This window comes from Nelumbo nucifera, chromosome 4 (genome assembly GCF_055504915.1).
Source record: "Nelumbo nucifera cultivar China Antique chromosome 4, China Antique-T2T, whole genome shotgun sequence".
NCBI classification, from domain to species: domain Eukaryota; kingdom Viridiplantae; phylum Streptophyta; class Magnoliopsida; order Proteales; family Nelumbonaceae; genus Nelumbo; species Nelumbo nucifera.
The window spans coordinates 48222413-48239096 of NC_142652.1; the positions used below are offsets into that span (position 1 = coordinate 48222413).

Consider the following 16684-nt stretch of genomic DNA (forward strand, 5'->3'; position numbering starts at 1 on the left):
GTCCAGCCAAACATGGCTTTGCTATGATCAGTTCCTTGCTTTATCTCATCTCTATGTTTCATGAGCAAGGTTCTCAACTAAAACAAGGGAGATTTTATTATATGTATTTTACTAAATTCTATATATGAGTTTGTAGATAAATTATAGTCATTTCTTAGATGACATGGCATCTGATGTGGATAAGGGAGATACTAGCAAACAAAGTCAATATTGTTGATTTCTCAGAAATTGGCTGATATGGCATCAATGGTACCAAACAAACAATTTCTCTGATTTATGAGAAATCTCTCTCATTAGTTGTGTTTGGTTTGAAACAAATTAAGGTAGGAAAACCTGTACAAAGTACAAACCTTATACAAGTTTCCCTATTTTTTCCCCTCCTTCCCTACCTTTACTTTCAAACCAAACATGGCCTTAAGCTTTCCTTTCATTTTCTTTGTTTTTATTTAATGGATTTATGGTTCTTTTTTTCCTTTGCATATTCTTGTGGTGACATCAATCAATGGAATCATAGTTTGACTCTGGATCTCCTGCCCACAAGAACTCTGTCCATGTCTACCCACAACACACTAGCTTTGTACATTGGGAACATCTCCCTGTGCATAATACTATGTAGAAGAATGAAATATTCCTCATGTATGACTATGATGTATGTGAGTAGACGTGGGCAGGAGATCCAGACTCGTAATTATCTGTTTAAACATTATGTATAGTGGCACCTGAATTATCTTAACTGCGCTTTTCGACCAGGTGTTTTGGGAAAATGGGCTTTACCTTCTACCCTCCATGGGTTATTTAGTATCTAATTTCATTATTATTCAATTTGGCCGAGGATGATATATGCCAGATCTTGTATACACAAGATTTGAAATCTTCAAGATCAATAGCTGTTGTTTGGGTGATTGAGTCTCCAACCTCTTTGAGTTTCCTAATTTCTTTATTATCATAGCATTCATTATTTATTTATATAGTTTCACTAATTTTTTTAATATTTACTTTTAAATTTTTTTTATTTTCATTTTTTTAATTGAACTCAAGGTTCAAAGTCTCACAATGTATTGTATTCCTTGATTTTGAACCGAATGATGCACTAAATACTAGGAATTAAAGACATCTGTCAAGTTTATATAGTAGTAAATGTAAATTAATGATTGAACAATGTGAATGGTTTTGTTTCGTTAAACCAAATGCCTGACATGTCAGCAAAAACAATACAAATTTGCTGATGTGGCAGTTGTTTTTATTTAGAAAATCAAACCATTCACATCATTTGTTGCTTGATACTGATTTTTCTGTATCATGCATATGGATACTTTGAACCATGATTAGGGGTGTTTGACAAGGTTTAAAGCAAAAACACAGTTGTTATGTCAGCAAAAACAATACAATTTTTTTTTTTGAAGTTGTAATTATTGATATTTTAGAAAACAAATTAAATCATTTACATCCTCGAACACCCTATAATCGCTTTATACTGATTTTTCCTTTATCATGCATATGGAATGCTTTGAACCATGATAGGTAAGGTTCAAAGTACTGATAGGATATATTAATCTGATATAGGGTGTATCGTATCATATCTTTGAGACTCAATATATCTATCTACATATAAAATTAATAAAATTTGAAAATGAAAAATAAAAACAAAAAACAAGTATCGAATAAATATCAATACCTCTGCTGATGCGCAGAAATGCATGAATACTTTGAACCTTGATTGGAGATTTGGAGGGTAAAATTTGTCACAGTGGGGGAGGGTGACATGAATGTACATATGACCCATTTCGGGTTGTCTCTTCTCCCACATGAATAAACATATATATGAAATTAAACTTTTTGTCTAAGAAGCACATTTGTCACTTGTGCTTCAATTCAAGGTTTAAAATAATATAGACATGTTTCAGCCTACATGGGCCAAAAAAATATCGGATTTTAGAAGGATGCACTATACCTAGGTAGAGTTCCCTAATACTCATTCATATTGCACTGTATCTCTTGCATTGGTCAAATTCTAGGTATTGGGTGGTAAAGATGAAAAAGATTGGATACCCTTGAAGAATAAGGGCCCATTTGGCGTGTCTTTCTGGGAAGATTTTTTAGTAGCTTTGACATGCAAAAGACGCATTGAACTTTTGTATGAAGATCTGAATAGCCCAAAGCACGTTTGGCAGACATAAATCTTTCAGTGCGTTTTTTTCACGTCTTTCGCACAAGATTAAAACACGAAAGATACGAGAAGCTTCATTTGAAGCTTCCCGAAATCAGCCCGAAATGGGCTTTTCACGTCTTTTTGGCACTCCGTCTTTTGGCAGTTAGATCTTCCACGAGCCAAATGGGAATAGACCGAAAGTCGGTCCTCCCGGCTTGTAAACAGCCGAAAGACCGCATGGAAAGATGCACCAAACGGGCCCTAATTCTTTAACCAGACTTTTAGAAAACCTCTTTAGGTTGAACTATCTTAAAGCCAAACTTCTATCAGGAATACCAAACGTCATATTTCTTCTTTCTTTTTCTGATAGGCAAATGGGCTATATAACAGATGCCTTCCCTCAACCCGGGTGAAGGCAGGACTAGATTGATTGACATAGGGAACATCTCATCCTCTTACATGTGTAAAAACTTGAGTATGGATTTCTTACCCATGACAATTCTACCTACATCTACCCACATAACATCGCAGTCACAAATGGGAAACATATCATCCTCTTACATGTTATTAGGCATAGGGAGATGTTCTCAATGCACGAAAATAATGTTTTGTGGGTAGGAGATTCAGAGTCCGAAAACATGGATTTGAGTCTGAAAGTTACCATTTTATGCGAAAAATGACAAAGGTTAAGACAATGTCCAATCTACTCCCCCAAGACCATAAAGAACGAGGGCAAATAAGGGGCAATGGCCTTTAAATTCTTAACTAACCAAATCCTCAAACAGAAGGCTGGTAAAGCTTAAGGTGATTTCTAGAGTGTGAAATGGCACCTCCATAGCTGCAGTTTAGCGTCCTCATAGCTTTGTAGACTTAATTTGAATGGTGAGGAAAATTTTATATTGAAACTGAAAGAAGCTCTACATATAATGACAAATCAAAGTTGATCATACTAATTTTTAAGGCAGAAATTTTTAGTAAGCTTCCATTTAATTTTGATCCCCATGTGTACTTACATGTTAGATCTATCCACCCAAAGAAGAAACTTTTGAACATAATATAAACAAAATAAAAAAATGTAAATAGAAAGAAATGATACTAGGGCCTAGGGGTTTGTACAAACCAAGCCATTTGGCAAGAGCTCTCATGCAACCACCTAACCTGTTTGAGTTCTTTTTAATTACTTTTTATTTTTTCTGGTAGGAACCTGCTTGAGAGTGGGGCCTAGTGTTAGGTGGGCTTCATTGACAATACATGAGGTGGGTCTGGGAGACTGGGAGTTACTAGAGTTGGAAAATAATGGGATGCTCTCATGATCATACATGGACAACTCATGTGGTTATAAGCTGATCAGTTATGCTGCATTATTGCCTCTTCCTTGAATGACTTTGGAATTTATTTGTCTTTATGTGTGCAAATGAGGTTTGCAACAAAAAAATCCTAAACAAGATTATATCAGTAAGTTGTAAAATATAAGTTATATGAGAAAAGATATAGTGGATAAAATTTTGGATGAATTTTTGCTTTTGAGATTTGTGGTTTGGGAGACAAAAATGAGCCAAAAAAGTGTTTTGTATGTTTGGTACCAATTGCTTTTAAAGATAATTAACCATCTGAAGTTTAGAAAACTTACAAGCCCCAAAATTGCATTTGGGCTTTAAAAGCACAAATCCTAGAACTTATCCATTGGCAATTTAGAACAAAATAAATAGCACCCAAAATAAGTTTTTAGCATTATCGTAGCATTGTAAAGCACTTAATAAGATTAGAAACACATATTATGTCTATTGTAGGCCAAATGCAAATTTTCTTACATATTAAACATTCTTATAGTCAATTGAGTAATTAAAATCAGTATAAATCTTAGTATATTTCTGAAATGAATGAAAAAAATGAGATGTTGGATTAGGCCCATGATCTAAAATTAGGTGTATGAGATCTAGGATGAAAGAACACACTGGCAAATAAAATAACAAGCAATATCAAGGTTTTTAAAACTGAATTGGACAAGGAACCAGTTAGGGATCCAATTTCCGGGTTGAATGGTCCAACTGTTTGAACTGAATAGACGACCTGTTTTGATAAAAAAAGTTAAAAAAATAAAATAAAAATCGCCAAAACCATTGGACGATTTGAACGGTTCAACCATCCGGATCAACGGTTTACTGACCAAATCAACAGTTTTTGGCAAAATAACAGTTCTGAATCCCTGACAGGTTCCTGGTTTTTTCAGTCCGGTCTAATTTTGAAAACCATGAGCAATATTATACTATTAATAGAGTCTACAGCCCTAGCTATGGACTAAAGATAAAACTCTCTATCCCCCTTGGATTGGATTGGCTTGGCGAGTTATACCATTAATAGGAATTCTACTCATCATCTTTGTCATACTTTGTGAAAAGATTACCCTAATGTAGTGTTTGGCTTCTCAATAGGTTTATATTAAATTATTTATCAGAAAGCAACTTAAGACATACGTCACTTTAGTAAGTTCCTTTCATTTGGTCTAATTTATTTTTTATTTAAGCCTATTAGAGATATTTCACATGTGGGAGACCTTTTTCTTTGTCTTTATATACTGATGGTCAATGGTTATCAATGAAATCTTACTTATCTATAAGGAACCAGATGCCCTTAAATCAAGGATTAATTCAAGATAAAGACATGCTCACTCAGGAACAGCCTATAAACTATTTTTGCTGAAAAATCCAGTTATCCGGATGGCCCAAACAGATGTCAGTCAGTTGTTTGAAGGGCTGTCCGTTTCAGCCTTATAGAATAGCATATCCTGAGTGCTTCAAAGTGGCTAAAGCAGCTTAACTGAATCTTCATCTCAGCCATCTTAATGGGTCCTTTGGAAAAGCCCCTTCTAGAGGAATTATTTTCCAGGTACTTTTTTGCCTTGCAAGGTAGGCCCTATTTGGTAAGGTTCAAAGTATTGACACAGGCTGGTATATCGGCCTGTATTGGTACTATTTTTAGATTTTATTTATTTTTTCGAAACTGATTTAGAGGGGTCGATTTAAGGTTCGATTATCCTTTGAATCAGTGTCTGATACAACACAACCCCCAAAGGGGCATATCAGGAAGCCATCGGCACAATTATAGACCAATACGTATCGATACTTTGAACCTTACTACTTGAACAGCCTATAATTAATGTTTGATGAAAACCCATAAAACTCAAATTTACTGTTCTTAAGCCAAAAAAAAAAAAGTAGAAAACATGGCTTTTCTTTAAAGTTTCTATCTCAAAATTGAGACAAGTGAGTCCTCACTCAGTAAGAAAATCACATAACATAAAATCCCAACTCCAACAAACAAAACAAAAGTCCCCCACTCTGCCTCTTCTCTGCCATACCCCACTTTTTCAGCTTTTCTAACCTTCAATTAAATTACTCACCCCTCTCTCTCTCTCTCTCTCTCCTGTGTGAGCCCCACGGCTAAGGATGGTAGGGACTAGGGGACCTGTAGCCACAAATAAGGTCCCAAGGTGGGTGATTGAGGCCCAAATACCAACAAAGTCTTGTTTGGTCGACTGTCAACCTCCACTGTTAATATAATTTAAACGGACTTTTTAATGTACCAAGGAAAGATTCTGTTTATTAGGGCTGCCCATTGTAATTTACTCAAACAAACACTTTTATCAAGACAATGAGACCAAGTTGCCGTTGGCAAAAGAATCTTTCCCTCAGATTATCACCAAGAATGTAAAACAATAGCGTTCAAAGTTTGTAATCAAAGCAGAGCACCAAGGAAAATATATTCCAATCCGACGGTCACTGAAGAGGCTTTACACGGATCGACCACACAAATGGTCCCTAGCTCCCAAATTAATAATTTGTTGGTTTCTTTGTGGACGAAAACAAAGAAACTTTGTTTGCTGTCCTAACTCCCAAGTCCCAAGTCCTAACCAGCCAACACACCCATTTTACGAAGAAAAACATTCCCTCCCACAGGGATGGCATTTCAACCCACCTGGGTTTTCTAAAGTTTCTGTTGGCGAATACCAACTCGGTTCAAGCCCGGGTCAGACTCGGATCAGGATTCAGGAAGGACTCCTTGCCGATCTAAGGTTGTCAATGGGTCGGATTACTTGGCGGAACCGAACCAACCAAATTAATGTTAGTTCTTGTTCTGTGATTTCATCCCGATTAATAATTGGGTTGGAATTGATTCTTGCTCTTCCGAACTGATTCATATATAGACTTGTTCATGAATCGGATAGCCTGATGGGTTGGCCCGGTCTGGCCCATTTTAGATTGTGTTTGGACAAAGTTTTAACCCCTTAAGCTTGGGCTTTAAACATCAGGCCTGACTTTTTTTGGGCTGGGCTTAGGCTTTCCCAAATAAGCTTGGCCTGAGCCAGAACCCAGCCCAATAATATTATATATATAATAAAAATATAATATATATTAATAATACATAATATATTATATAATAATAAAATTAGTAATGAAAGAGGCATTATATATATTATAATATATAGAATATTATAAAATATATAATATATTATTAATAATATAAAATATTTGCCTAGATTAGGCTTTGGGTTTGGGCCTTATCATTTTTTATTTATAAAGTGGTAAAGCCCGGCCTGTGAACAGGTTTATTCATACATTATGCAAGGAATAATATATACATATATCTTTCTTTTGATAATTTTTGTTATATTTTATATTTAAGAGAACAAATTTCACAAATAATAATGAAATAATTATTACTAAAAGACATATTTTAGCAATATATAAATGGTTTAGTATTTTAGTTTCAGTTTTATTAAGGTTATGTTATGAAGATAAATTTATCATTGGTAATTATAGGTGCCAAGTATAATTAGGTCATCAGACCATATTGTCTCAATTTATAATTGGTTAGTTCTGCGTCCTTCTTATGGTTCTGATAATCAGAATGGAACTGATACACTTTGTCCTGAACCAAACCTAACCCACTGATAGCTCTATGCCCATTAGACCTATTCATAGGTTGGGCCGAGCTTTTCCTCTAGAAAATGACCAGACCTAAGCCCGAGCCCAAGCCCGATTCGACATAAAGCCCAAAGTCCAATGTAGACAAATATTTTGTATTATATTTATTATATCATTAATAATATATTATATATTTATGATATTCTATATATTATAATATATAATACTTTTTCTATTACTAATATTATTATAATATATTATATATTATGTATTATTAACATATATTATATTTTTATTATATATAATATTATTGGGTCAGGCTTATTTGGGAAAGCCCGAGCCGAAGCCCACGGGCATAAAACTTTGTCCAAGCCCGACTTAAAGCAGGTTGGGCCAGGCCAATCTGTCGGACTACTCGGCCCATGAATAGGTCTAATGCCTATCCTAGATTCGGCTCAGGCAAAGGCGTCCTCCCAATTCTTTTATTGCAAATTAATCATATAACCTGAACTATGTGATTGATCACGTAGGATTAGCAAGTTGATGGATAGACCTGTTCATAAGCCGGATAGTTCAATAGGCTGGCCCAACATAGCCCAAGATTGAACCCCACCAGATAATATAACATATATTAAAAATATATAATAAGTATATAATATATATTAATTTATTCAATTATGGTCAAACTAATATTATTATTAACTTATTAAATTACATCATAAATACAATTTTTTTTTGTCTAGACGGGGCATTGGACTTTATATAAGGGCCAACCCAGGGTTGGGCTCGGGCCTGGACATTTTCTATTGATAAAGAGACAAAGCCTGGCCTGTATACAAGTGTATTGGTGGATGAGTTGGCCAAAGCTACTTCTAAAGCAAAAAAAAAAAAAAAAAAAAAGGGGTCTGGTTCAGTTGGCCAAAGCTATCCCTCTCAGTTGGATTTATTTTTTATCAAGATTTTAGAATATTGATAAAATACTAAACTATATTAAGAAAAGTAATACAAATATTAATACAAAAAATAAAAAATGAAAAAAAGACAAATTGTTCTATGTAAAAGCCAATGTGGGTAATTGTCCTTACTGAGATTTGAAAATTTTTTACATGTATATAAAAGAAATTTATTTTTTTACAATTACCCCACCCAAATAAAATAATAGGGGTCCAATAAAATTTAACTCTTAAATAACATCTTTTTCCATGGTTTTAAAAGGCCAGAGGTGTGCGCCAACCTGAATCCGCCACCGAATGTAAGAGACTAAGAGCTGAGAGGAAGTTGGGATTCTCCCTAGTCCCTACCGTCCAGATAAAATTGAAAATTGAAAATTTGAAATCCATTCAAATTGGTGACTCACAATCACAAAACGACACATTAGGATTCTCCCTATTGCTACAATCCAATTCATGATCATGGTCTGTTAGAGACGAGAATGATCTCGTGATTGGCTGGTCAAGTGGGACCCATATTGTATTGATGCCCACGTGTCGTTTGATTATTGATGCACCTGCCAGAAGAGTACATACCAACCCACCTATTTGTAGCAGTACTAGCGAAAGGGCCCGTGGGGAGTCTTTTAAAGTGGTATACATCCAATTGTGTTTCATTCATACCATTTTATTTTCACATATTAGCACTCTAGTACTCTTTCATCATTTGGTTCTATTTTGGGGTGGATTCGAGCTCGGCTCATTCGATTCGAGTTAGAACCTTGAGTTTGAATTCGGTTTGAGTTAAAAGCTCGTAAGTTTAAGTTTGACTTGAGAAAAATGTTTTATAAAAATAAAATATATATATATATATATATATATATAATATTTTTATTTGATATTTAAAAATTAAGAATTATATTAATTAGTTATTATATATATATATATAATTTTCATTCTATAATTTTATATTATTATTATTATATGTATGTATGTAATTAAAGTCTCACAAGCCAAGCTTGAGTAGCTCGTGAAGAGCTCGACTCATGACCACTCCTAGTTCTACTATCAATTGAATCAAGTAATGGCCTAAAGGATTTAATAATGAATTCTTCTTACTCATCTTCATATGGGTTAACTAAACTCTGGTGTGTTGTTCCAAGTGCATAACTGTAAGTGTTGTGAGGATGGTGTGAAGATAAATTTTGTGAGGACTGAATCCGGATATTCCATGGTCATTCTTTCCACATGCTATCTGCCATTTAGATCAAGTAATAACCATCAACCAGGTATATGGCTTTGCAAGTCTATGTTCTTACACCCTCACCATATCCATCGAGTCAATGTTTGCTTCATCAGTTCAGTTCCAAGCAATATCTTCTTCACACAAAGTCATAACTAAGAAAGCCGTAGGGATCGTCACTAAACAAGGAACCTATACAAATTTCACAACAAATTTATGATTCATTTTGATTGGGAAGAAAAAGATTAGGTGAACAGAGTAACAAGTAAAGAGGAATTTAAATATAAATGACCCAACAAAGGATCAATTCACTTGAATTCCCCAGCTACAGCTTGAAATCAAGGTCCTAAAACCACATACAATGTCATTATCTGATGAACTACTAAAGTAAACTTCATCCAAATCATCATCTTCGTACTCATATTCATACTGATACTGATAAAGGTCATCAAATTCATCATAAACCTCTCCCCGAACCTCCATTGTCAATGTGTGAACCATGCATGTAGCTCTAAGAAGTAGGCAAACACTCTCCTCAAAGATGCAGTCATGGATGGTGTCAAGAGCAGGAACATTTTGGTCATCAGCATATAATTGGCTCTACCTCCCTGTCTTATTCTACCAACAAAAGCAAGAAGTGTTCTTGTACCTACCATCAAGTGACCTATGAACATTGAGAAACTCGAATGGATGCTTACACTGAGGGTACGAGGGAGGGCATGTGGGTTTCTGATTGTATGTCGCCCATCTGAGGATGCTAAGTCATACTAAACAAACCAAAAATGATAGAGAATTAGCAAATCCTCGTCTCATTTCACAACATGAACATGATTTACCAAAAAGTTGAATATATCCTAGCTTCCATACCACCAAAAAAGCCGAACTTAAAGTGGATTTTGCTTTGTGCACCAATCCAACACCTAGTAACATAATTCCCTTACTAATGTGTGTGTGTGTTAGAGAGAGAGAGAGAGAGAGAGATTTGTGTAGTAGAAGTCTAAGATGATCCCAAGTTAGTAAATGTATATTGTTATAAAAACATTTATATTTGTTTATATGATTTTTAGCTAATGTATATTGTTTTTTTGTAAAACGTAAATTGAATTTGTTTAGATCTCGATTATTGATAAAGTTGTTGGGGATTAATGTTTATTGTTCATTTTTTTTTGTAAAATGCATTACAAATTATTGAAAAATTGACATGTGAACACTATTTAAAGATACTTCATTATTATTATTATTATTATTATTATTATTTTGTATAATATACTTAACATTATATTTTATGAAACTAAATTATAAATGTGAAAATTTAAATATAATTTTGTATTATTGCATATATATTTAACATAAGGTGAATAATAATGTGATTATTATTAATTCATACATGTGTTATTCATATATCAATGTGTAATAAGATTGTGAATATTAAGATGAATTATTATAGTGATGGTATTGTTCATCACTATAGATATAGTACCGCCATTATATTTGCAAGTTAATTATATAGTGACAATATTGGTCCTCACTAAAGATACTCAATATCTAATATACTGACACAGACAAATTATATAAATTGTCACTATAGATATATTAGCATATCATAAATAACAACAATGTTCGTCACTATAAATGCTTAATAGTGACAAAATTGATTATCACTATACATTATCTATAGTGATAAAATTTAGAAATTCTATCACTATAACAGACAATTTATCACAAATTCACACAATCCCACTTGAGTCTATAACCCAGTACAACTTCCCAATGGTACCTTATTACCTGTGGCCTTCAAGGGAGAAGTTTCTCTCTCCCCTGAGTTAACTTTGAATGATGTTCATTTTGTCCCTGATTTTCAATGCAACTTAATCTCCATAAGGCTGTCCTTTTTTGCCCACATTTTGTATATTACAGGACTTGATAACCAGTAAGGTGATTGGGGTGGGAACAGTGCATAATGGCCTATATCAATTCCGAGTTGTGGTATTCCAAGTTGGGTCACACCTCATATGGTAGGCTATCTATGATTCTTAGTCTTCTCACAGTTATCTTCTAACACTCTATTTCCCACTTAGTCATTCTCATACATCCTCTCTATTCAAAATAATACATTGTGATATATGGGATGGGTATAGTACTCCTTTACATTGTAAATGCACATTATTTTCTAACACTTGTAGATGGTTTTTCACATGCCACATGGGTCTATTTTCTTAACCATAAATCTGATGCATATGGTTACTTCACCATGTTTGAAATCAATTTTAAACCATTGTTAAATGTGTATGGTCAGATAATGGGTTGGAGTTCCTATCAGGACCAATATTGGATTTCTTACATGAGCATGGCATTGAACATCAACATTCAAGTGTTGAAACACTCCAACAAAATGGGGTTGTTGAGAGGAAACACCACCACTTACCGGAAATTGCTTGGGCCTTACATTTTCAAGCACATTTACCCATTAGCTTTTGGGGAGAATGCGTTCTCATAACATCATATCTTCTCTCCGCCTCTCCGGCAAGACACCATATGAAGTTCTGTTCAAGAAAGCTCCCTCAAATGAGCATTTACGGGTTTTTGAATGCTTATGTTACGCATGAAATGTGCCTTCATTGGGTATCTCCATGGCCAGATGGATTACCATTTATACAATAGGGAAACTTTGAAGACCAATACCCATTCCAAAGGGAACGTACCAATGGCCGACAGAGCCCAATCTTTCCTTTGTCAGTTGCTGAATACACAAATGATGTTGGCCCATTGGCCCATGAACTTGTTTGCATATTGTTACTGATAGTCCCTCTAATATTGATGGTATACCAGCCCAAACCCACATTCTTGTAACTGAGCCCATTGATTCCCCAACAAATCAAATTGACACTATTGGATCCATACTTGAACCCACACCTGAAACCACTGGTACATGACCTACTCGTCCATGTAGACCCACCCACCCATCTCTCCGACTTTGTTTGCCCCACCATTCATCCCGCCACCAACCCTAACATTAGATATCCCATTTCCCATTATACTCATACATCATTCTCCTCACATAACCCACCAACTGAACCCACCTCCTATGAACAAGCTAGCAGATACTCTTGCTGGCAACAAGCTATGCAAAATTAGGCAACACCAGCACTTAGGATTTGGCCAATCTGCCTCTAAGGGCTCTACTCAACAGGAAGGCATCGATTACTCTGAAACATACACACCAGTTGCCAAGTTTGTTACTGTACATTGTCTCCTGGCTTTAGCTGTTGCTCGACATTGGGATGTCCATCAAATGGACGTTGACAATGACTTCCTTCATGGAGACCTTAGTGAAGAAGTTTACATGAAACCACCACCAGGACTTCTCCAACCAGGTGATACAAGAGTATATCGTCTGAAAAAATCAATATATGACCTCAAACAAGCCTTACAGAATCGGTTTCACACCCTAGCTCACAAACTTCATCAACATGGTTTTTCACAATCCTCTGACTCTTCACCTCAATTGAACACGAAAGAACTTTGGCTATTCTTGCTTGTGTTGATGATCTTCTCATAGTAGGTGATGATTTAGATCATATTACAACACTTAAATAGTATTTGGGTCAATGCTTCCCCATCAAGGAATTTGGCCCATTACGGTATTTTTTGGGCATTGAAATATCTCAAAGTGATGACAACATTTTTCTATTCCAAAGAAAATTTATTAGACATACTCAGAGATGTTGGCATACTGGCTTGCAAACCATGTTCATTTCCCATGGAACAACAAAACAAACTCAGACCTGATGATGAACCTCCCTTAGTTCAGCCTGATTGTAGTGGGCCAACTCATTTACTTAACTATTACAAGGCCAGAAATCACGTACTCAGTTCATGTTCTTAATCAATTCATGAGCAATCCTAGAAAAGATAACATGGATGCAGCTCTTCGGGTCATGCGCTACTTGAAGTCTATTCTTAATCAAGGGTTGCTTCTTTCATTCAACAGTGATCTACGGATCCGAGCCTATTGTGATTTAGATTGGGCTGGATGACCGTTTACGTGCTAGTCAACCACATGCTACTTTAGTACACTTGGAAGATCTCCATTATCATGAAAAACAAAGAAAACGATCGATAGTTTCCTATTCTTCATAGAAGCCGAATACCGGGCTATGGCAGCTACTACAAGTGAACTCGTATGGCTCAGATGACTCTTCAGTAACTTAGGTCTTTTTTTCCTTGCAACTTATGAAGCTTTACTGTGACAAAAAAGCGACACTCCACATAGCCACTAATCTTGTCTTTCTTGAGTGCACTAAACATGTCAAAATTGACATGTCATTTCATCTGAGACCATCTTCAGTTGGGACTTATCATTGCCTCTCATCTCTCGACTAGACTTCATCCTGCAGACATTTTCACCAAAACACTTGGGCTTGATCAATTCACATCCCTACTCTCCAAGTTAGGCATTATTCAAAACTACGCTCCAACTTGAGGGGGCATATTACAACACATGGAGATTAGCTTAGCTAGTTAGTTACATGGGTTCTTGATCTTGATTCTTGAATCCCTTACACCCAAATGCATCGACCTCAAAAGTTTCAAGAGTATTCCCCTATATCTATAAATATTGCAGTGGAACAAATGATTGTTGTGCAATTCACACATTTTTAGAGAGAGAGAGAGAGAGAGGTCTCATGAATCTCTCATTGTCAAGGTTCAAAATATCGATATGCCGGTAGGGGCGTATCGGGCGAATCGATACTGCATTTTTATACGTTTTTTATTTTTTTCGTAGCCGGTTCAAGGGGGCCGGTTTAGGTCTCCTCCATCCCCTGAACTGGTCAGACCCCCAATACACCCACTGTAGGGGCGTATCTAAGGGGTCCCGAAACGATATGTATCGGCCGATACGGGCCAATACGTGTCGATACTTTGAACCTTGCTCCTTGTAATGTGAGCATTAATAAATGCATTTGCCTTTTGCCTTTAAAAAGGGTAAATCATTGAAACTTCTGCTGAAGTTTTTGACCGTTGCTGAAAGCTCTCCTAAAATTTAATAATTACAATTACTTCCCCTGAATTTTCTTATACAATTGTAAGTAGAACCTCTCTGATAGAATCTTTGAAAAGAACATAAAAATGTCTAAAATACCCATGCAATTACTATTGAAGTCGGTTTCTACAGACAAAAAACAATACAAACTTCATGAGCAACAAAAACAAAGAGATTTTAAAGTTGCATCTTTGCCTTTGAGTGATTGATAGGAAGGCAAATTTGAAAAATAAATCAATTTCAGAAAAGAGATCAGAAGGGTTTGGGATAGTAATTCATATAAAGAAAAAATTTGGAAAATAAATATTTTTGTTAAAAGTAATTGCATGAGTATTTTAGATATTTTTTTTTACTTTTCTTAGAAAATTCTACCAAATGAGGGTGTACTTGCAACTATGTCAGAAAATTCAGCAATAGTAGAAACTTTAGGGGAGGTTTCAGCAATTTATCCTTAAAAAAAAAAAAAGAAAAAAGAGCGACTGCTGCAAAGGAATATCATGGTTGCTGTAAACGTTTAACATTCGACGATATCCCTCTTCCATGCATTAAAGCTTCTATGAGTTGAATAGATTCATTTTTTAAGCGAAAAAATCAAAGCAATATAATGGAACGAAGCCCTCCCAAACTGATATATGGATACATCTTTTGTGAATCATTCTTCGGAAAAAAGGGAAAGCAAAAACAAGATTCAAAAATCTTGATTCTATACGTAATAACTTAAATACAAACTGAGGTAAATATTAACCAAAAGAAAAAAAAACAAGATTTCTTGAAAGCCATTAGTTGAGCTTAGAGTTCTATTTCCCTTTCACCTGTTACAAAACAAAACCAATAATCCGTCATTCAGATGGCTTTTACAAGGAACAAAAGCAAATTACCACTCCTGCTGCTTGCTGTATTTCTTTTTACACAAATAAGAATATATGGTACTCTAAGAATATTACAATGTGATTTGATTAAACATTAAAGAGAAACTCGGGATGGGGTTTAAAGAATTGGCTCCGTCAATTGCAGCGGAATGGACAAAAATTCTAGTAAACAATCGATCGACCCTGTCCCATTATACATAAAAATGGTATCCAGGCTACGAGGGTATTTACATTCAGATGCATGTATGCTGGTGTAGAAAAGGACGCCTAGTCACAAGCATGCCTGCACCGGCCATTGCACAGAATGATGCATGGATTTCATTCCCACCTTTCAATCTTCTGCCATTTCACGGAATATGCAAATTGCGGAAGTCATCGGCCACATCAGAGGGGGCACTCAGGTTTCGGAAATCAGATCGGTGAAGGACATTGGCTTGGAATCTTCTAGAGTTGCTGGATTTTGAGTTAGAGCGTTTGGTTTTGGATGAAGAACAATGACGCACATGAATCCAGTGGTTTCTTGCCTCAGTGCTGCAACTGCCTCGAACATTCACCACCAGTATCACTTCCTTGTCTCGGTTGTCCTCGCACCAAATGCTCTGTTGAATGCCATCAACAAACTGTTCTATGGTATTAAATTCCTCAGGACGCACCAAGACCTCAGCAATATGGCCAGGTTTAATTACACCAGATGCTGGAGTGACCTTATCATCCATAAGAAGAATTTGATCAAAAACATGGGACAAATTATAGAAATTATGTTTTTCTCTTCTGAAATAAGTATTTTTTTTTCCTTGTATGCCAACCATGTTTGCAGATCACAACAATCTTTGTATCGTAAACTAATCAGATAAGAGTCTTGAAAACAAGGATCAAAATTTCGTAACCCATCAACCCCCATACATTATTTTTAGAGTTTTTTTTTTTTTTTAAAAAAAAAGATAAACGTTAATAAACATTAATCCAACCCCCTTTAAATTTTGAAAAAAAAAAACAAATGAAGCAGAAGGTTCAAAGTACTGATATATCCCTTCTACCATATCGAGGTGCATTGATACTTTAAGCCTTGATTAAAAAAAACTAAAGTAAGAGCATTTCTGCTTACTAAAGTTGTGTTTGGGGTTGAACCCTATGTATGAGTCTATTAGGGTTCAAATATTGGGAAGTAAAGATCTCCCATCAATGTAGGAAGTGTATGCCCTAGTGCAGTCAAAAGAGAGCAAACAGAATGTGATGAATAATCCCAAGGGAGAGCCAATTGCCTTGACAGGTAATGGAAGTGTAGTAGTAGGTGGCGGAAGTCTTTATAAGAAGGGTGGTTTCTAGAAGAAAACAAATGACAAGGATAAATTATGGTGCACTCATTGTCAAAGGTCAAGGCATACTCATGATACATGTTGGGACCTTCATGGGAAAGACGAAATGGACCAAGGAGTTGAGTAAGAAATCAGATCAAAATAAGAAACTAGGACAACAGGGTTAAAAGAAGTTCAATGTAGCAAAATTGGCTTCTTATGAGACTTAA

The 16684-nt window shown here is 35.5% G+C and overlaps 1 protein-coding gene across 2 annotated transcripts in view; it reads right to left on the reverse strand.

Annotated features, from left to right (window-relative positions):
- Positions 1-15055: 15055 nt before the first annotated feature.
- Positions 15056-16684, reverse strand: part of LOC104611791 (type I inositol polyphosphate 5-phosphatase 13-like) — a 79417-nt gene continuing 77788 nt past the window's right edge. The window contains exon 11 of one of the 2 annotated variants that reach the window (XM_010279004.3): positions 15056-15102. In XM_010279004.3, the coding sequence (XP_010277306.1) occupies positions 15088-15102 (15 nt within the window). In that variant the 3' untranslated portion in view covers positions 15056-15087. Of the gene's footprint in view, positions 15864-16684 lie in introns of both variants that reach the window. The other variant, XM_010279003.3, reaches the window with a different exon arrangement.